Genomic DNA, 22,961 nt, shown 5'->3' with positions numbered 1-22,961 from the left:
TAGGCAGGTATTTTTTTAAGTTTATTTATCAAAATGTTCTTTTATATATTTGTGTGAGGTTATGTATTTCGATCGCGGCGTTAACATGCTATGAGAAAACGGTTTATGTTTATCCACAACATTACCTTTTAGGCTATTTAAACCTTAAATAAGAAAGCCATTGTCAGTTCGTCTGTCAGTTTTGGTCGCTTTATTAAAAGTTGTTGCTGTGTGCAGTGTGTAAAGGAAAATAAAAATAGTTTTACCCTTCTGCTGACAGTGTCGTGCCCCTCCCAACCCATTCACACACACAGATTCGACAATCAGTCGACCATAGAGAGATTCGACAATTCTGATTCGATTGTCTAAATCCTTAGTCAAGGACAGCCCTACCAATCAGAAAGCAGACTGACGGAAGACAGAACTTGGTCACATCGCTTTGGTCTCTCACATTTTAAAAATCTTTTAGTGTGGGCCAGCCTTTGAATAGTCACCTTGTGTAAGAGGCTTAGGGTCTGGGCGTCTGGGTTCATCCTCCTGTTCATCTTCTGTACTTCCTCCATAATCACTCTCTTCTCCAGGACTCTTGTCTGTCGCAGTCTCGATCGCCTCACGGTCTTCACTATCTGTCTTTTTCTTTCTAAGAGAAAACAGTAGACACAACATGTAAGACGTGCATTGAAAGCTTTCTTTCCTTCAAAATGTGAACTAATAAAAATGTAACACGAAAATGAACCTCATTGGTTCTTGAGGAAGCTGAAACTTGCTGCGTAACATGAGAATGAACCTCGTTGGTTCTCGCACGTTAAGCAAACATGCTTTAGCTTCCGTTTACCATAACTGATATGTGAGCTGATGAATGTTTATATATGAATAAAAGCATAAATTCAATATGTTCATCATATAACGCAATCAAGTCTCTCCAGAAAATTTGGACTAAACCGCTCAATTCATATGGATTAGTTTTATGATCTCTTTATGAACTTGAAGCATCAAAGTGGTAGGTGCGTAGCTGTGAATGGAGGGACAGAGAGCTCTCAGTTTGATTCAAAAAGATCTTAATTTGTGATCCGAATATGAACGAAAGTTCAAACCCTACGTGTTTGGAATGACATTAAGGTGAGTAATTAAAGGTCCCATGGCATGGATTCTTTTATTATTTTATAATGTTTCCTGAGGTGTACTTATATTGTTAGTATGGTTTTTACATCAAAAAAATTCATAATTTAGAAATAAAGGCATTTTTAATTTTACTAACTGATATTAGACCTCTGGCTTAAGTGCTCTGTTTCAAGGGGTGTGTCTGCTGTGAGTCTTCAGTAATAACACCCACTGCTGTGATTGGCTGACATCTTTGCATTTGAAATGAGATTATGTGCGGAGGGGGCGTGGTTTAGTCATGCGTGAGGCCACGAGCAGCAGCAGTAGCACTCAGTGCCAGTTGAGAGAGAGAGAGAGAGACTAAACTGGGGAAAGATTGCTGAGGAAGTGTTATTGTACCGAGTTGTTGAGAGAGCGAGGCGAGTTTATTTTGTTTGTATCTGAGAGCTCTGAATAAACACGAGTGAACTTTGCAACGTTATTTCTCTCACAAAATGCTTTCACCACAGCTAACAGCAAACATGACATCTACATGAATACAGTAAGAGCTTCTGTTGAGCATAATTACGAGAGCAGTGTCATTCAAACGGCAGTTTGGACAAGTGTGCACTGCAGATATACGTGATGGACAGATCCAAACATTATAAAGAGTGTTCTTTGATCGCTCTTTGTAGTTTAATAATTTAAGTAACATATTTGTTTCATGCTGCTATTAGAAACGATGTGAAGTTGATGGTTTTAGTCACTGGCTTGATTCACTGATGCATCAAGACGGCCAGCGGCGGGACTGACAGTCTTAAACGATTTAGAAAGAAAGTCTGTGTGAACTTGAATGATTAGCTACACATCAGAACTCACTGATCCCAGATCAGGCATTAATGAACACTGCTACTCACTGTTTGTGGCAGTACTTTCGAAACCATATGGTAAAGCCTGTGCTGCTGACATCGAGACTGATAAACTGAATCCATTCTCTACTAATTCTCTGGGCGGGCAAAGCAGAGGAAGGGGAGGAAACCTTTCCTGATGACGTCATAACAGGAGAATTCAAGATCAGCTCGTCGAGCTCTCATTTTCTCAAAGGTAGAGAAAGACAGCCAGAACTCGGTTTACACCGATCAAAATTTCTAGCCACTAGGGGACAATATGCAGGCTAGGGGAACTCATATAAATGTTGGAAAAAACTCATAAAATAAAAATTTCATGCCATAGGACCTTTAATGACAGAATTTTCATTTTTGGGTGAACTATCCCTTTAATATCCAAAAGTTTGGGGTCAGTATGGCACTTTAGACTCTCTTCCTTTAAGGCCAGGGACACACTGCAAGTGTGCCGTGAGCGTCTCAGCTGCGTGGCGTGTCCGTTTTTATTTCGGCTCCCATGTTAAAAGGTTAGAGCTTGTACACTGCCTGCATGACACGCGTGGCTCACATGCGTGTATGCTTCAAATAGAAGAGACAACTATTTTTCACGCGACACGCGAGCATGTTGGAAGCGTTTCCAGGCAAAAAAGAATACGAAAAGATGTTTATATGCCATTTTGACACGAATACATATTAATAAATGACATTTTCATGTTTGAAAGTCTGTAGGTTAACATAAATACAGATATAGGCCTAATTGTAATAATAAAAAAACTACAATTATCGATTTTGAAATATTAAACCTGTCAATACAGAACTAAATATTCCGTAGCCTATTTTGCCATCAATACCATAGATATGTGGTCAATAGGCTACTGCCGACGTTGTCTTTGCTGTATCAATAGGCAATATATTTATATTTAACATGAAGTATAGGGCTTCCTGTACATCAATAGCAGCAGCAGCGCCGCGTCAGACACGCTTCTGGTGTGCAAAGACAGAGAAAAAAACAGGCAGCCGCCCCGCGAATGACACGCAACAGAAACGCCACGCTCACACCACGCTTGCAGTGTGTCTCCGGCCTAAGTGTTTTAATCAAGAGCACAATGCTGATGGACTGAACCATCTTGGGTTTGTATCAAAATGTTTTAAGGTTTCCATCACGCCACAGTTGTCAACAGAGCTTGTTGCTGTCATTTTAAGTTTTGTTTTATACCAAAAAAATGTGCTAAACATAAAACTGGAAGTGATATTCATTAATGAAATCATCACAGGATTACCTAATGAAACGGGCATTTCATAAGAAGGGAAGGAAAAAGTTGAACTGAAAAAATGCTTACGATCAAACACTGCTCCATGTGAGGTTGTATCATATAAATGTGTCACATCTTTACCTCGGCCGATTCTCTTCTATAGATTCTTCTAGCTCTCTGACTCTCTCCTGCAGGGCTCGGAGTTTGGCTTTCTTCTCGTTTAGGACCAGCACAAAGCGACTGTACAGGTCTCTCTCCAGCGTCTCCTTTCCCTGGACGTACCTTTCCATCCTGTGGAGACGAGAGGGTAAAGACCAAATGAGACACACCCAAACACTCATGCGGCCCAGTCTCCCTGGACACACAGACATCCGATCACGTTGAAAAGAGTGGAAATGTTTAGTTATAAGAGTGTTTTTATAACTTACAATTTTTTTTGTGGTTTTAGAAGTGGGTAAACACTCAATTACTTAATATGGAAAACTTTAATAGTGTCTTTGAACTCAGACACCTGTGGCAGTTGTTTGCAAAGTACACACACACGCTAATAAGGTGCCGTCAGTGTTGGGAAGCAATACTAATTCCCTATAATTCTGGTTTTGGAAGATTTTAGAAAGTGTGGCAGCACAGTCTGGTCAGTGATGTCACTGCTGTTGTTTCTCAGAGAGGAAAGATTGAAGCACGTGGAGAACAAGAAAAGAAAGAAAAGACGAGCTTCTCATCAGGTTGGCCCGGGATTTCCTTGTGCTCCTGAATGCGTCATGCGCCTTAAATCAGCCTGTGTTCACATATCTATAGTTCCCTCTTTTAACATGAGTATCACAGCAAACACAAACTAAAACCATCTTGTGTATCTGGACTTCCTTAGTAACGTTTAATAAATGGGGGCAAGATGCTCTGTCATTCTGAATCATGGGAGATCATGAGGAGGGGAAAGGGTAATCACACTATTGAGGAAGCTGTAATGATGAACAGGTGAAGGGTTTGCGTAATCACACTATTGTGTTTGAAATGAGTTTTGGCAACAAAAAAAAAAAAAAAAAAAAAAAAAAAAAGTTGTGGATATTCCCAGGAATCGAGAGCACATTCCTTATGTTTTGTAGTCCACTTATAAGATAGTTCAGGTTTCATGCAAAAAACCCCACCATTTCGTTTTAAATAGCAGTTTTAAAATATACAAAATGTATTATGTTAGATCTATGTTGAAATAAATCAACATTTTGATGATATTCTAATTATATGACCAGCACCTGTATACACCTGCATATCAGCCATAACATTATGACCACCTTCCTAATATTGTGTTGGTCACCCGCAGAGGCATGGATTCCACTAGACCCCTGAAGGTATGCTGTTGTATCTGACACATATTAGCAGCAGATCCTTTAAGTCCTGTTAGTTGCGAGGTGGGGCCTCCATGGATCAGACATGTTTGTTCAGCACATCCCACAGATGCTCGATTGGATTGAGATCTGGGGAATTTGGAGGCCAAGTCAACACCTCAAACTCGCTGTTGTGCTCCTCAAACCATTCCTGAACCATTTTTGCTTACGGCAGGGTGCATTATCCTGCTGAGTCTCAGCCACCAGGGAATACCATTTCTTTTAAAGGGTGTACATGGTCTGCAACAATGCTTAGGTAGGTGGTATGTGTCAAAGCAACATCCACATGGATGGCAGGACCCAAGGTTTCCAAGGAGAACATTGCCCAAAGCATCACAGTGCCTCCGCCGGATCCTGGTGCCATGTGTTCTCCAAGTAAGCAACGAATGCGCACCCGACCATCCACTTGATATTAAAGAAAACATGATTCATCAGACCAGGCCACCTTCTTCCATTGCTCCGTGGTCCAGTTCTGATGGTCACATGCACACTGTTGGTGCTTTCAGGGGTGGATTTGAGTCAGCATGGGCATTAACAGCTTTTTTTTTTTTTTTTTTTTTTTTTTAAACCTAAGTAGTCCATAAGGGAACCCATGTCAAATTAGCCTTCTAGATCAGCCTACAAATGACAATATGAGTAAAGTCCAGGCAACTCCCTAATTGTATCCAGTATTGTGAAAGTTGAATAAGTTTGGGAGTATTGATCTGGTGTGGACCTACTCTTTGGTAATGTGTTCCTGTTCTCTCCTCAGCTTCTGGTTCTCCTCACGCAGGTGCTGGTTTTTGGCCCGTAGACATGCGGTCTGCTCCAGGCCGTGACTAATGAGCTCCCTTATGACTTCAGTGGGCTCAGGCACCGCCTGCAGCTCCACCACGCCGAGCCTGAACTGAGAAATGAAGAGAGAGCTAGATTAATAATAGAAGACCTTGTGCGAGCTGGCACCTGGAGGAGACACCTGCCTATCAGCTATTAGCATTAGCATCCTGCCTGTAGACACAAGGGAGATTGACTAAGAGAGATCTGCACCCACAGACAGATTTATTTGTTCATTTATTCGTTCACTCCCAACACCTGCTGAAAGTGTACTTGAGTTCATGCGTTCCCACTGTTTCTGGCCAGTGAATTTCCATTTCCATTACATTATCTATAGCATTCAGGCAATCTTTACTGCGTACGAAACATAAAAACATATATTGATTTACAGCAATTCTCTAATGAATCATGCAGACTGATGCGATTGATTGACAGATTCATTGAAAAGAAACTTCATAGAACAAATTCACTCAGAAATCAGAACGAATACCAAGCCCATGGAATATTTTAGAATCAGTAAAAACATATTTTTTCATTTTATATTCACCTAAAAATATTCATTTTCAGGTTAGTTGAGATTTTTGCTAAATTTCCTAGAAAAATGTACACAAATATATAAACCTCTATTAAATAAATTCCCTTAAGAAAGCAAATATTTAAATAATAATAATAATAATATGTGTGTTTGTGTGTATGGAAAATACAATATATATATATATATATATATATATATATATATATATATATATATATATATATATATATATATATATATATATATAAAGTAAATAAATAGTAATAAGCAAATTAAATACATAAATAAATTAAATAAATACATGATTACATAAATAAAGAAATAAGTTAAATTAATAACAAGTAAATAATTGAATAAATATGCAAAGAAAAAGAAAAAATAATAATTAAATAAGGAAATACATTAAATCAATACATAAATGTACATTAAATATTTAAAGAATGAAATAATGAATTTAACAAATAAGTTGAATAAATTAACATGATTAATGAATAGATAAATACAAAATACAAAAAATAAAAAGTATATACATAAATTAATAACAAAAATATAAATAAATAAATGAAAGAAAGAATTAACAAACAAATGATAATAAAAATATACATTTTTAATAAGTAAAAAGAAAAACATTATAATATATATATATAACATCTAAAACATGATAAATATTTGTAAAATTATATAATAATTACTCATAATATGCATAATTTACATAGAATGCATACATATTTGCAGCAAAAATTTTTAATAAAAATAAGACATAAAATATTATGACAGTCCTATTTCAGCATGGATAGAACCTTAAAGCAAAATGTGAGTGGTTAGGGAATATAACGCTTTTGAAATGATAAAACTGAAAAACTCAATTACAGGGATTCAGTGCTCAACTCTGTCTTCCACCTGGACAAACACAGAGACTTCCAGCCTGGACTCTCGTACCGATAAGACAAGCCAAGCGCTGTGAGGAGAGCCAATGAGCGACAGCGAGTCTATGATCCTCAAATAGATGAACTCTGACTCGGAGTATCCATGAGGGACGGGCACTCGACCTCTAGCGTGTGCCAGTCCGTGAATGATAAGGACGGCTGCTTGAAGATAACAGACTTCACAGAGACCTGCCGTAAACCTGCCTTAAACCTAATGGGATTGTCCCTTAATCAAAACGCTTTTGTCCTATAAATTATTCTTGATCTTGGTGGCTCTAAGCAAAAGACAGTGGGAACAATCAAGCAAATCTTTATACCCTTGTTGTGTAAGACTGTATGCAGTCATTAAGCACACTTTTATGTAAATTGACTTGCAAAGCTCTTGGAGGGCTTGGAGATCTTGGACAAAATGGGAGTCGTGACAAAGGCTAAATAGGTTTCTATTTCCATTTCTCACCTAAAAACAAACATTTGTCCATCATTTACTCACATTTATGTCTAAGGTTTTCTTTCTTCCATTGAACACTAAAGGAGATGTTTAGCAGGATGTCCTTAAAGCTCTTTTGCATACAGTGAAAGCAGATGGGGATGGATGTTGTTAAAGAGTTAGTTCACCTAAAAATGAAATTTCTTTCATTAATGACTCACCCCAGTATCGTTCCACAACCGTAAGACCTCCGTTCATCCTCGGAACACAGTTTAAGATATTTTAGATTTAGTCTGAGGGTAGCCTGACAAGCCAGACCCACATCAAGATGTTTGGTCTGGAAACTCACCATTGACAGGGCTCAATCTGAGGGGCGGGATAAACGGTTGTCTTTCAAACTCCCTCTGCACGCGATAGGATAGCGCTGCAACCAACCAGAGCAACGAAAATGTGAAACAGAGCTTGTTGATAGATCAAACATTCACCATATCCGGTCGGCTAAACTCCGAACACATCTTCCCTTTTTAAGAATGACTTCAGTGCCGTTCTTTGTTCTTTTCTCAGAGAAAAGCTTAACTCCAAGTCTTTCAGAGTCGCGGTCAAAACTGATTCGAAAGACTGCCACCGTTCGCCAGTTTCTGTGTTTACTAGAAGCACGCAAACGCAACTCGGCCGTTGTCATTATGGCCCCGCCCGCCGACTCTATACACGACGTGATTGGCCCGTCCAGATTGTGAGGAATACAGCTCATAAGGGTATTGAGAGTTCCTAGACGACACTTGCGGGCAGATTAAATTTGCTGCCGCTAGGGTGCGTCTAGATTTCTAGGCTAGTCCGAGGGCTTTCTGTCCTTTGAATGTAAGTGTATGCCCACTTGCTGTCCACGTCCAGAAGGTAATGAAAACATAATCAAAGTAGTCCATATGTGACATCAGTTAGTTAGTTAGAGTCTTTTGAAGCGTCGACAATACATTTTGGTCCAAAAATAATAAAAAATACGACTTTATTCAGCATTGTCTTCTCTTCCGTGTTCCTCAAATAAAAATTCAAACGGTCATGAATCAAGATTCAGATCGCGTGTCAAACTGGCAAACTCCTGAAGTCACGTGACATTGGCGATACGAATCACGAATCAATCTGCTGATTCACGACCGTTTGAATCTTTATTTGAGGTTTGAAAACAAAAGTGGAAGAGAAGACAATGCTGAATAAAGTCGTATTTTTGGTTATTTTTGGACCAAAATGTATTGTCGACGCTTCAAAAGAGTCTAACTAACCGACTGATTTTGGGTGAACTAAGCCTTTAAGCTATAAAGGGGGAAAAGCACCACAAAGTATTGTAAAATTAGTCAATTCTACTATGCACAAATTTCAAGGTCTCCTAAGGTCAAAGAAATGCTATGTGTGAGGAACAGACTTTTTTACTGCCAAAATCCTTCAAATGACTTTTAGAACATGTGTATTCCTTTTATGGTGTTTTTGTGCATGTTTTGGAGTTTGATAGTCACATCTCCTTGTTTTCCACAAAAGAAAGTCAAATGGATTTGGAAAGACATGCATGTGGTGAATACATGACGAAAGATTTTTAATTTCGAAAGAACTATTCCTCACCATACCACTCCAATTTTTCATTCTACACAGAATGAAAGAGCAAACATCAGCTCTGATGCAACCATCACATTTGCAAAGCAGTAAACCAGAGATTCAACATGGAACCTTTTCCAGCCAGAATCTGACGTACCAGCGAGCAACACTCACACTGAAGTGATGAGCTAAGAACTTCCATGTCTCAGAGCGCGTATTTGGACAGTTCTGTTTACCGAACCTGGAGACAACTGCTTCATCTCACATTGAGAAGCCAGATTGTGGAGAGACAGACAGGTTGAATTGCTATTAAAACTCTTATGACTAAGACTAGGCTTAGTTATAAAAAAAATGAAAGGAGAAAAAAAAGCTGTTTGTCTAGTTGAGTGATTTTTTAATTAATTTATATCACCACACAATACAAGCCAAAACTTAGAGATGAAGTCAAGAATAATACTTTTTTGGACCAGGATATTCAGATATACTATTAAAAGGGCAAATCATGGAGTACATCATACTGATTATTATTAAAAGATTTTTACAAAAACGTATTCCTTTTTTCTTTTCTACAAAAGGAGCATATTTACATACAAAGGCTATATAATCCCATTTTACAAATTATTAATTTAGTTTTTGCAGTCTACTAGAGGCCTAATAGAATAAGAATACTTTTTTTTATTATATATATATATATATATATATATATATATATATATATATATATATATATATGTATGTATGTATGTATGTATGTATGTATGTATGTATATATATATATATATATATATATATATATATATATATATATATATTTTTTTTTTTTTTTTTTTTTTTTACATATTTTACATTGTTGCAACACCTCTTTTCACAGTCTGTCAGTAACACTTTTCACTTATGGTCTCTATGAAGCCTCTCCTTTCAAAAAGTGCAATGTGCTCTGATTGGTCGGCTGGATCAGTGTATTGTGATTGTTTAACGGCTTCCAGCGTGTTTCGGAAATGTCCCGCCCTAGACTGGGTAAACCCAGCTTGATCTGCTGGCCATTTGATTTCACCCTGCAGCTCAGGCTGGGAATCTTAAAATACTTTGATCCGGCTTTGTTTGCAGTGACCAATCACAAACCGGCTTATCCACCTGACGCGCTATTGGTGGGTTTAACACAAATGATGGATAGAGAAGCTATGGATCGTTGGTCTGATTGGTTGAAGGACTATCCAATTGCTTACAGAGTCATTTGAACTATGCCCGTTGATTACGCCTCTTGTGCAGTAGAAAATACAGAGCAGACTCCCCAGACCTACGGTGGCCTTGTAGTGCAGCTATACTAAATTAAACCACAACACAATGGAATCGCCACAACACAACGGAAACAAGGCACAACACAACGAAATCGCCACAACACAGCGGAAATGCTCCTGACCATGAGGGGGCTGTCGAAGTTCAATAAAATTAGTTTTGCCAGTCTTACAAAAATATAAACACTATGATCAGTTTTAAGTGTGTAACCATTGTATATCAACATGAAATATCAATTCAAAATCACCTACATTCAAGGGAACGTCTGCCAATTCCACCAAGTGGTTGAAATAATTTTAATGAATTAAAATTACTTTTTTTGTTTTGTTTAAATGTTCAAATTCCAGTGTTATGCATTGAGTTTTTTTAGAATACAACAAAGCTGTGGGATTTTTAACATGTCTATTTTTAAATGTTAAAAGTAATTATAATTCATACAAATTATATGTTTCAACAGCATGGTGGAAATGGCAGACGTTCCCTTAAGAATCAAGCGCCATGACAGCGTGTAAAAGCATTTTCGAGTATAATTATGCAGCTATAATGCCTGTAGGTGATTTTGAATTGATGTTTCATGTCGATATACAATGGTTACACACTTAAAACTGATCGTAGTGTTTATATCTTTGTAAGACTGGCCAATCTGTAGAGCAATGGCAAGGGAAACTAACTTTATGCCCTCTGAGAGCCCCCTCGTGATCAGGAGCATTTCCGTTGTGTTGTGGCGATTTCGTTGTGTTGTGCCTTGTTTCCGTTGTGTTTTGCTGATTTCGTTGTGTTGTGGTTTAATTCTGTTGTGTTGTGGCAATTTCGTTGTGTTGTGGTTTAATTTAGTACGGCTGCAATACTGGGCCACCGTACAGATCAATGTTCAGTCTTAAAAGATTGCGCATTGTCTAATGACAGCCAGACAAGTCATTGCCCTTACTATAACTGTGAGTTTCAACACACAACACTCTAAAGAATGCTGGGTTAAAAACAACCCAAGTTGGGTTCAAAATGGACAAACCCAGAAATTGGGTTGTTTGAATGGGTCCATTCACTGGGTTCAAACAACCCAATTTTTGGGTTTGTCCATTTTTAACCCAACTTGGGGGGTTGTTTTAACCCAGCATTTTATAGCGTGTACTAACGCAACTCAACAAGGCCTTGCATCTTTTTTCATATATGGCATGGATGGGAATTATTTAAATGAGGAATATTGTGATGTGTTTGTTCCCGGAAGAAAAATCAACATTACAATCAAGGCGTTTCAGGCAGTTTACAAAGCAATGTAGAACACGCCCCCTTTAAATGAGGACTACTGTTAGGTTTGATGACGAACATGAGGTAAACATGACCGTAACCCAGCGGAGCTAAGGAAACGAACCATTCCCCCGTAAGAATGACTAAGAGTGACCTCTCAACAGAGCCAGCATTGTTTCTGAACATGGCTGGATGGTCTGGAAAGTATTAGACAGTTTCATCTCTGCAATCAGTCAAGTGGCTGGCCGGCAGAACCCAGAGCAGATGCCATCATATCCCCGCGAGGACGCTGGGAACCGATCTCCGTTTGTCCCTATGGGAATAGTCATTTTCTAGGTGCCACAAAAGTACTAAACCACACACAGAGCACTGCAGACCTCCCAAAGTTTCACAGATCAAAGTCACATGATTATGAAAATGTGCATCACTCACCATCCAGCGAAACTATTACTATGAGCTAAGACATTTATGAAAAAAAGAGAAATTATATTATTTTGAATTTGTTCTGTCAAAATGGCCGATTTCAAAACACTGCTTCCTGAAGCTTCGGAGCGTTTTGGAACAGTTTACTGATTCAGTGGTTCGGATCGAAATGCTGATTCGATACAATGATTCATAAAGCTCTGAAGCTTCATAAAATGATTGTAGAGCCACTGTAGTGAGATGGCCTTTGTAATGCCGTCTTTAGTGCCTTTATGGGTCTTGAGAGAGGAAATGACATTGGTGTCAATGAAGGCCTTTCTGAGCCATTGGATTTCAACAAAAATATCTTCATTTGTGTATGTGTATAATATCTCCGTTGTGAACGGAGGGCTAAAGGGTGTCGAACGGTATGAGGGTGAGTAATTAATGAGAGAACTTTTTCAGAACTTTTGGGTCAACTAACCCTTTAAAGGGGTTCTTCAGCTCTGGGAAGATGAATCTGTATTTAAACTGGGTCATTAATGAATTAGAAATGTGAAATTATTTTTGAATTTGGTGCCTTCTAGACTGAGAAAAGACAGAAAATGTGTTTTTGTCTCATGGGGATGAAAGACTACAATTCCCAGAATGCTTCGCTGCCCTGTGAGGCCACTCCCAAAGCCACCGCTACTGAATCACTTTTACTTTCCCACCACCGCGTTCATCTTCATAAAATCAGGTCAGTTAGAAAACAGACACTACAATTAAAAACTGAAAGTGTCTGTTCAATATATTAGCCCTCATTTATCAATCTTGCGTAGAAACGGGCGTATATGTTGGCGTAAGATTATGCTTACACTCCTCTCACCGCCTGCTTTATGAAGCTGTGCGTACCTCTGCAATCCAGGTGTACGCAATACCTGCCCTTGATAAATGCCGCGGCTGAAAACGAGCGTCATTAGAATAACACGCCCCTATATATTCAAGTCTGCCTCCCCCACGCCCTCATTTTACGCCATGGAGACACGGAAGACGGCAAAGAAGTGAAACTTCTCCGAGGTGGAGATCGGACGCGCCTTAATCATCTCACTAGTCCACTATTCAGGGCACTGATTAGGACATAAGTCAATGGGCTGACTCCCTGATCAGTGCTCTGACTACTGAACTAGTGAGATGATTGAGACGCCCATCAAGACCATCACCAGGGAAGTGGAAAAAAGCGAAATTGTTTTATTTGAGAGTTTAAAGAGTGAGATTAAAGGCACCCAAAAAAATGGACCCAAATTACGAGTACTGTTAATAGTGTGGAGGTTGGGAAGTGCACTCCAGCAGTTTAAAGCTGTCTGGGTGATAAATGACCTATCACAGTGCATTATTTTACAGAACATGTTTTGAAACAATTAGCATTTAATTTCGTATCACGGCACATGTATTGGGGTGTATGATATGATGATGTGATGTGGAGTAGCCTCCATTCATTCACATTAATAATTGCATGACAATTTGTAATTATTATTATTATTATTATTTTTATTATTAATGACGCTTATTGTTATTTAGAAGAAGAATGCTTTTATTATTTATCTTATTATTATTATTATTTAAAAGAAGAAGAATGTAATTTTTATTATTTTGTCAGTCTGAATAATTCAGTCCCAGTCCGTGCGCAGCTGCCGCACAGGCTCGCAACTGGAGGAATACATGCCTCAAATGCTTCGGTAGCCTATGGTCACACAAATTAAACATTGAAGTCTACGTTGCAAAAAATAAACACTGAAGTTTATAATTACTATGTTGTTGTTGCTGTTTTTTACAGTGGGCGATAATATAGCATATCTTTGTCTGTTCGTTTTGTGGTGTTTGTGGTTCGTTTTGTGGTGTCCATTTAAATGCAGTCCATTTGGTGTTAGGAATTGTTTTTCTGCACATTTTTGCACTAACTCAAAACGTGCGTACACCACCTCCTGAGCTGGCTTAGGATTTGAGCGTGCCGTACGCCAACGTCCAAATTGATAAATCTCAAAGTCAGCAAATCTCAAATGAAGCCCTAAATGAACAAAGAGTTGTGAGAAAATGGAATGCATATCAGATCCGGGTCATGAGACAGCAGCCTAATAACCCTGCTGTTGTCTGTCACTAATGAGAAAAAATGACTCATTGCTCTCTTGACTGAATAACTTTACTTGTGTAGCTTTTATTAAGATGAATCTATATTTCATTTATAATTTATGCAGCTAAGACTGTGACATTTTTGTATATAAAGTTGCAATAAAAAAGTATGTGAACCGCTTGCAGAATCTGCGAAAATGTGAATAATTTTCACAAAATGAGAGGGATCATACAAAACATATTTTTTTATTTAGTACTGTCCAGAATAAGATATTTGACCAAAAAATGTTTAAATTTAGTCCACAGGACAAAAATAGCTGAATTTATTAAAATGACCCATTCAAAAGTTTATGAACCATTGATTCTCAATACTGTGTGTCGTTCCCTGGATGATTCACGGCTGTTTTTTTTTTGTGTGTTGTGATGGTTGTTCATGAGTCTCTTGTTTGTCCTGAGCTGTTAAACTGACTAACGTTCTTCAGAAAAATCCTCCAGGTCCTGCAAATTCTTCAGTTTTCCAGCATCCTTTGCATATTTAAACCCTTTCCAGCAGTGACTGTATGAGTTTGAGATCCATATTTTCATACTGAGGACAATTGAGGGACTCAAACACAACTATTAAAAAAGGTTCAAACATTCACTGATGCTCCTGAAGGAAACAATGCATTAAGAGCTGGGGGTGAAAACTTAGGAACAGGATGAAGATGACCAATTTTTCCTTATTTTGTTTAAATAGATTTTTTTTTTTTTTTCATTTAGTACTGCCCTTCAGAAGCAACAGAAGATAATTACATGTTTCTCAGAAGACAAATTAAGTACAAGTTACCTTGATGTTCAAATGTACTAAGTTTTCACCCCAGCTCTTAATGCCTCGTGTTTCCTTCTGGAGCATCAGTGAATGTTTGAAGCTTTTTTAATAGTTGTGTTTGAGTCTCATACAGTCACTGATGGAGAAGGTTCAAATATGGAAAATTTGCAGGAATTTAAAGGATTTTTCTGAAGAACGTCAGTCAGTTTAACTGCTCAGGACAAACAAGGGACTCATGAACAACCATCACAACAAAACAAAAAAAAAAACAGCTGCGGATCATCCAAGGAACGATACAGTATTGAGAAACGGGTCGTTTTTATACATTCAGCTTTTTTTGGTCTTGTGGACTATATATGTAAACATTTTTACGTAAAATATCTTATTAAGGACACTAAATAAAAAATAACATGCATTTTGTCAATTATTCCCATTTTCTGCAAGCGGTTCACATACTTTTTCTTGCAACTGTGCCTGTTAGACCTACCTCAAAATCTTAAAGCACTGTGGTTACATTAATCAAAAACACCAAAAACTTTAAAAATTTGTGCATTTTGGCCGGGCAAGTAAAAATCTGAACCGGTCTGACTGGGCCAATAAAAAAAATTGAGCCCTGATATATTGAAGGGCACAGTTAAATGTGACATTTATTATAATGGATTTGTGTGAAGTTCACTTAAATTAAAATCCCAATAAATGTTAAAAATGCTTTTGATTATACTGTAATGCTGAATGCCTATAATTAATACCTAAAATAGAGAAGAAAATAAAATTTCGCAGAAAACAACAATAGCGGAATCGGTGATACTGGCCTTCTTTGTTAAAAAGATGCCATTTAACAAATATTTAAGGATACTGTCTTTGTTGTTTCTACATTAATTCGGAGATTATGTGAAATTATTACAATATAAAATATATTAAAGGGGTAGTTCCATGTTTTTTTGCAGCATAGCATGTCTTAATACATCTTTCTTTTTTTTTCTTTTTTTTTAGCCATATTTTCGATATATTTGACCTTTATTCCACACCGCTGTCTCCACTGTCCTTTGAACGGCTCGTTTGCTTCCTGCTTTCCCTCTGAAAAACGCAATGGTCTTAGATTGGTTAGATGGCCGAATGTAGTTTCCTGTATTTTTATTGGCTGAAGTGCCAAGCACAGGAAACGGAAACGCTACGGCCCTTACCATTACGGGCAGAAGTCACATCTGGGGCAGTGTTTATGTTAATAGCGAGGGTTTATGATGTCATCAACCCGGGAAGAAGCTCGTTGTAGTCCAAACCGGCCATTTTTGTAGGCAATAAACTTCCATAACTTTAAAAGACAATATCTCCGTTTGCATTGAACTTTCAGCGCTGTAACTCTGCAGATACTGTTTGTGTTTAAGCAGCAACATTACACACTAACTAAAGTTAAAAAAGTGAAATTGCATGCAAACCAGCACTTTAAACATATATATTAATCAGGATTAATAACAGGAAATGTAAATTAATTAATTTGATCCTTTTTTAAATTGTTTGACCGCACTATTTGAAATACATTAAAAATAATATATACTATTATCAAGAAATGGACTAACAAACACAACACGTGAATGCACTTAAAAAAAAAAAAAACATCACTTTTGGTAACCAAATCTCAACAGTCACTCTGAACAGAACAGTTTACTTGATGACGGCTCAGTTTAAACACTTCCACATGTGTTGGATAAGAGTTTGTGTAGCCCAGCTCAGGGATGCAGAGCATCAGTGTCAAGCTAGTTTACAGCTGTGATCTTCCACGCGCTGCCAGGAGCGCTTCCACATGTGCCACAAAAAGACTCGCTTCAGCGCTAACACACGAGGAGTGCTAAACAATTAACAGCAAAAGGAACAAGAGCAAGTAAAGCAGAGTTTTGTCTCAAGATCTGATAGCAATTACAGCATTTACAAAGATGTTGGTGCATTGAGACCCAACCCATGGCAACGTTTAACATCCTGCGTATATGCTTTTTGTTTGCTGGATTATTTGAGTAAACTGTATCATATCATTTTTATTTGGCACTAATGTCTATCTGAGAAACCATGAGAAACTCCAAGAATCAAATGCATTCGAGGTACAGATGGTAAGCATTTAAACACGCGGTTGTTCAGTTCAAACCAAACACATCCTGATTTCCTCACCAACCTCAACGAATGCCACCTCAGAGCGGCCGTGTGCCCTATCACGGCACAATGTGAGCTACAGGAACAAAAACATTAGGGAAATATGTCCCTGGCAGTGGCCATGGGAACTGACGTTCTCTCATCAAAGTATTTTAATCACTGCACATCTGTTTTTAACCAAAAAAGGCAACGTTTTTAAAATCCATTTCTTTAACACTAATAAACTGAATGTTTTTAATAAATGATGAAAAACAATGTATAATTAAAGCTGCGAGCAGCGATGACGGGCCCAAGCCGGGGGCACCGCCACCCCGGTGGCATCAGCTTAACTGTGCACAGCAGGCCAATAGGCATTTAATATGGGAAAAAATAAATAAAGGGACTTTGTCAAAGTCATTTGAATTCACCTCATTAACTGCAGCAACTGGTGCTGCTATGACCAGGAACCACAACAGTCACATCTATGAGATCAATTACATTTTATTCATTAATTTTATGTCAGATGATGTCAAATGTCAATTTCAAAATGAGTGCAGAATACTGTCCAAATGCTGAAGTTGTATTATCCTTACACTTCTCTTAAAAATAAATTAAGCCAAATCACAGAGACCGCAACAATGATTTTAATATCAGTGTCAGGTAAGAGTAATATGCGTGCATATAATTTATGGAAGTTTATTATAAAGAGTCACTTTTATAAGATCATGTGAATTTTTTTTTTTTTATCCATTTGAATTCTATCAATAAATATTTAGTTTAAAGAGGTGTCATACGTGATCTTTGCAAACACAGCACATGACCTTCTTTAAAGCCCATGTTATAGAAAACAATTAAAAGACTTAGGATATCACTTTCAATTATGTGCAAATGTATTTTTTGCAGCTCAAAATTTTGTAAGTTCACAAGACCAGTATTTAATTAAAGATATAATATGTGTTTTTGTTTTACTTATTTTTCACAATAAAGTGATAGATATTTGTGATAGCCTATGATATGAAAGGGTTAAATTATGAAAAAACAAGAGACAAGGTGACACACACACAGAGTAAGAGAGACCACCTACACACACACACACACACACACACACACACACACACACACACACAGAGAGAGAGAGTGAGAGAGACCCCATACACACACACACACACACACACACACACACACACACACACACACACAAACACACAGAGAGAGAGAGTGAGGGAGACCCCATACACACACACACACACACACACACACACACACACACACACACACACACACACACACACACACACACACACACACACACACACACACACAAACACACAGAGAGAGTGAGAGAGACCCCATACACACACACACACACACACACACACACACACACAGTGAGAGAGACCCCCTCCACACACACACACACACACACACACACACACACACACACACACACACACACATAGAGTGATCCTGAGAGAGGGGGGGGGGGGGGGGGGGTTGTGACAGAGACACAAAATCAAACCAATAGCTTATTGGTTCTCATTTTTGTCCTTAAACAAAAGGCATTTTAATCTTCTAATTTTTAAGTTACACTACTTTTTTTTTTAAAGACACTCAAATGTGTTTTTTCCTTTGTTAGTAATGTTTTTTTATATTTATATATTTTTTATTAATAATTATTTGTATTTACACAAATATTTAGCTAATTATATAAAACAATATTGTCAATGCCCTACAAATAAACTGGTTTTATACATTTCTTTTTTTATTCAAACCCAGAATAATATGTTTTATCCTTTAATGCAGGCCAAAGCACAGCATTGACAGGTAATCTTTTTAGACAGAAGAGTGGCACACACACACACAGACAGACACACACACACACACACACACACACACACACACACACACACACACAGACACACACACACACACACACACACACACACACACACACACACACACACACACACACACACACAGTAGTAATGCTGAAGTATGCTGCAGGCAACTCAAATCAGCTCAGCCCACCCCCATCCACAACACACACACACACACACACACACACACACACACACACACACACACACACACACACACACACACACACACACACACACACACACGTCTGGTTCACTATCTTTCTGGGGACTCATAGACGTAATGGTTTTTATGCTGTACAAACCATATATTCTGTCATCCTACACTGCTCCTGCCCCTAAACCTACCCATCACAAAAAAAACTTTCTTGAAAAGAACTCATTCTGTCTGATTTATAAGCTTTTGTACCCATTGGGAAGTCCCCATGAGTCTGTGTGCATTCAGGTTGAAGTCCCCACCAGGCTAGAAAATCATTCACACACACACACACACAGAGGCAAGTTTTTTGCTTGAAAACTTATACAATATTGCCCTCTACTGGTCATTTAAGGGAGAGCACAAGTGTTGAAAAAACAGGGGAAAAAAACAGAAAAACAGCCCGTGTGATATATAGAATAACCAGCAGGTGGGAGTATAGCCTTATTTATGAACCAGGTACTTGTGTCCCTATTTTGTGTTTTTTAGGCTTTTGCTACGGGAACACCGTTTGAGATATCCAATAACCGTTCGCATTTTAGCATCTTCTGTATATTTACTTCATGTTGTCAGAGTTTGGAGGAGATTGAATGAATCGCTTTTGAGGAGAAGGTAAAAACTCAGAGCTCGCTTTCCACTTCTTGTTATCTTCCAACCAAATTATCTGACTTCCTGTTGGTCAGAGCTAATAACTGTAAATTAGAAAGTTGTCCGGCTCGAAATGTACAATATATATACCGAGTTTGGTGAATGTAGATAAAACTAACCCCCCGCTTTGGACAAAAGATGGCGCTACTGAGCCCCTCTACCACGCCCGTTTCTGAATCTTTGCTTGCATCTTCTGGACAGCATGTCTGATGTGTGTGTTGAGTTTCATGCAATTTCAAGCATGTGAAGAGTCTCAAAAACACCAAAATAGATTATTAGACTTTGACACGTTGCCATGACAACAGTTTTTCTAGAATCAGGAATCCATTCATATGTCTATATCTGCCATGTTTTGACATAATACTGATGAAGTTTGAAGTAAATCGGGTGAAAATAAGATGGGGATTTAAAGCATTTTTGAAAGTGACACACTTCCTGCTGCCAGTTGGTGGCGCTATAACTTTGTCTCACAAAAGTCATATCCATGTGATCGGCCTCTTACAACGAACACACAGCTGAAGTTTCATCAAAATGAATTAATGTATGCAAAAGTTATAACACACTTCCTGTTTCCTTTTTCTCGCCCTAAATTCGTCTCTTCGCCACGGCCAAACCGTTTGAGAAATCAGAAAGTTGCTCGCAATTTAGCATCCTCAGTGTCTTGACTTCAGGCTGACCGAGTTTGGTGCTGATCGGGTGAATCGTCTAGGAGGAGTATCGCAAATTCCAGAGCATGCGTTTTCCGAACAACCCATAATAGCTCACTTCCTGTTGGGCTGACGCATAACTTAGAGCACGAAAGTTGTTCGGCCCGATGAGCTCTATATGTGTACCGAGTTTCATATATGTACGTGGAAGTGTGTTTGATTTATAGACCCTGTTTTCAGACCCCACTTTAGGGGGCGCTGTCGAGCCCCCCTGCCACGCCCGGGTCCCAGCCTCAGCCCCGCCCTGATGGCCGCGCATTCTGATGCGTGAGCAAAGTTTCAAGAGTTTTCGAGCATGGGAAGGGCCCCAAAAATGCCCAAATAGTCGGTAAAAAAAATAATAATATATAATAATAATAATAAGAAAAATCCTTAGAAGAACAATAGGGCTCTGCGCCCTTTCAGGGCTTGGGCCCTAAATATATTATAAGCTAATTATTTTGTATTAGCTATAATGTTAAGAATCTCAGAATGTTTTCTGAAGGATCAAGTGACATTAAAGAAAGAAAATGCAGTTTTGCATAACAGGAATAAATTGTATTTTTAAATAAATAGAAAAAGAAAACACTTTTTTTAAATTGTAATAATATTTCACAATATTATTATTTTTTATATATATTTTTAATCAAATAAATGCAGCCTTGGTGAGAAGACTTCAAAAAAAAAGTTTTAATCTTGTTAATTCCAAACATTTAATCGTCAGTGTATGAGTAGGCTGTGTGTAATAAAAAAAAAGTGTCTATGTACGTGTATATGTATTTTATTTAAAATTGAGTTTATTTTTAGCTGTCTGGTTGGAGCAGTTGAGAAAAGTAGGAAGTGAGTCTGTGAGTTTACGTACACACTCAGACGTGAGTGTGGGGATGCAGGCCTTTAGAGGCAGACGGTGGGTGATAATTCAACTCTATTTTGGGGTTGGAAGGACACTGGGAAGCCATCAGAGGCAGAAAGTGTCAGAAAAACTCCTCCCTATTGAAGAGAAGGAGGTCACTAGGAAAGCCGGGATGCTACAAGTGTGTCTCACGAACAGAAATCTCTGACTGTTCTGTTCAGACAGGGGAGCCCTGCCTCAAATGCTGCCTGCCTCAAAGCAAAAATGGTTCAGAAATGGTTTGAGGAGCACAACGAGTTTGAGGTGTTAACTTGGCCTTAAAATTCCCCAGATCTTAATCCAATCAAGCATCTGTGGGATGTGCTAAACAAACAAGTGCAGGCCCCACCTCACAACTTAAAGGATCTGCTGCTAACATCTTTGTGCGAGATACCAATGCACATCTTTAGTGGTCTAGTGGTTCTATCAGGTTGATGTTAGGATTGTGCAGGCCAGTCAAATTCCTCCACACCAGACTCGCTCATCCATGTCTTTATGGGCATTAATTTTTGCAATGGTGCATATTTTGAAACAGGAAGGGGCCATCCCCAAACTTTTCCCACAAAGTTGGGAGCATGAAATTGTCCAAAATGTCTTGGTATGCTGAATCATTAAGAGTTCCTTTCACTGGAACTAAGGAGCCAAGCCCAACCCCTAAAAACAAAAAAACAACCCCACTTCATAACACCCCCCCTCCCCAACTAAACTTTACACTTGGCACAATAGTAAAGCACAATAGCATATTACGGTTTTCCATCGAGAGACTGATTAATTAAAAATGGCCTTTTAATTAATTATTATAGACATTTTCCACAGTTTTTCTCAAATTGGCCAACAATTACTAGTGTATTGCGTAATATCCTTTTGACATTGCAGGAATACCACTGTCATGTCGTGCAACCTCAAATGTTCAAGAAAATGTCTGTTTGTATTTCGCCGTTGACAGCCCACCTGTAAGGAACATTGGTGAAGGAGTAATACATGCCTTAGGAAACAGAAGTCAGGGTGTCCGTAAGTCTGTAGAGGGTTACTGTAATGAAAGTGCCGTCTTCAAATGCTTGTGTCAGAGCTGTCCTGGCAGGCCAAACACCTGCTTTTCCAAACTTCAACCTGACCATTTGCACGAGACTCTTTAAGGGTCTTCTGTCAGCTGTTGCACTGAAGAACACTGCAGCTGTGTCTTACCACCACACTGGAAGCTCTGAAGAAACCACAAACTGTCGTTACTTAAAAAGTAGCTTCCCTTCAGGAGCAACAAACTTCAAGATTTGGCGAATCATTCTTGTCTGATGATAAAAAGGTTTAATACTTATATTAGGGGCTTGGTCATATTAGAAAATATGGCTAAAAATAAAAACTTGGTTGATGACTTTTAAAAGCGATAAAATTTCTTCAATATGGTCTTATTAACATTGAACAGAACGCTTGTGTCTTAGCAGTCCATTAAATTACCTCAAATATTTACTAAATCTTAACACTGGCACAATAACACTTACATAAGAGAGCTGGTCCAGATTTTTAAGGCATATTTTGAGCCAAGGAAGCAGGCGGATAAATGTCAAATGTCCTAAACAGCTTTACTCAAGAGCACAATAATGGATAAACTAACGCGTGGGAGCTCAGACATGCTTGTGGGAAGCTACAGAAGCACTAAACATACTCAAAAGTCAAGAAGAGGACAGCTAGAGCTTTCCGTTTGTCTAATTCATAACAACATTTAAGTGCACTTAAACATAATACACTACATAACATAGAGTTCAGTAAGTGGAGTAAGTAGGGGTGGGTAAGAATGTTTTTAAAGAACTTTTGGTCTATTTG

The 22,961-nt window shown here is 38.3% G+C and overlaps 1 protein-coding gene across 2 annotated transcripts in view; it reads right to left on the bottom strand.

Annotated features, from left to right (window-relative positions):
- The window catches only part of xrcc4 (X-ray repair complementing defective repair in Chinese hamster cells 4), a 67,372-nt gene that overhangs the window by 25,844 nt on the left and 18,567 nt on the right, over positions 1-22,961 (bottom strand). For both annotated transcript variants that reach the window (XM_067433112.1, XM_067433111.1), the window contains exons 4-6: positions 5,298-5,464; positions 3,338-3,487; positions 474-619 (exon numbers count right to left, since the gene is read on the bottom strand). In XM_067433112.1, the coding sequence (XP_067289213.1) occupies positions 474-619; positions 3,338-3,487; positions 5,298-5,464 (463 nt within the window). The remainder of the gene's footprint in view (positions 1-473; positions 620-3,337; positions 3,488-5,297; positions 5,465-22,961) is intronic.

This window comes from Pseudorasbora parva, chromosome 23 (genome assembly GCF_024679245.1).
Source record: "Pseudorasbora parva isolate DD20220531a chromosome 23, ASM2467924v1, whole genome shotgun sequence".
In the NCBI taxonomy this organism is placed as follows: Eukaryota; Metazoa; Chordata; class Actinopteri; order Cypriniformes; family Gobionidae; genus Pseudorasbora; species Pseudorasbora parva.
Note: the sequence above shows the minus strand (reverse complement) of the source record. Positions and strands in the feature narration are given on the sequence as shown.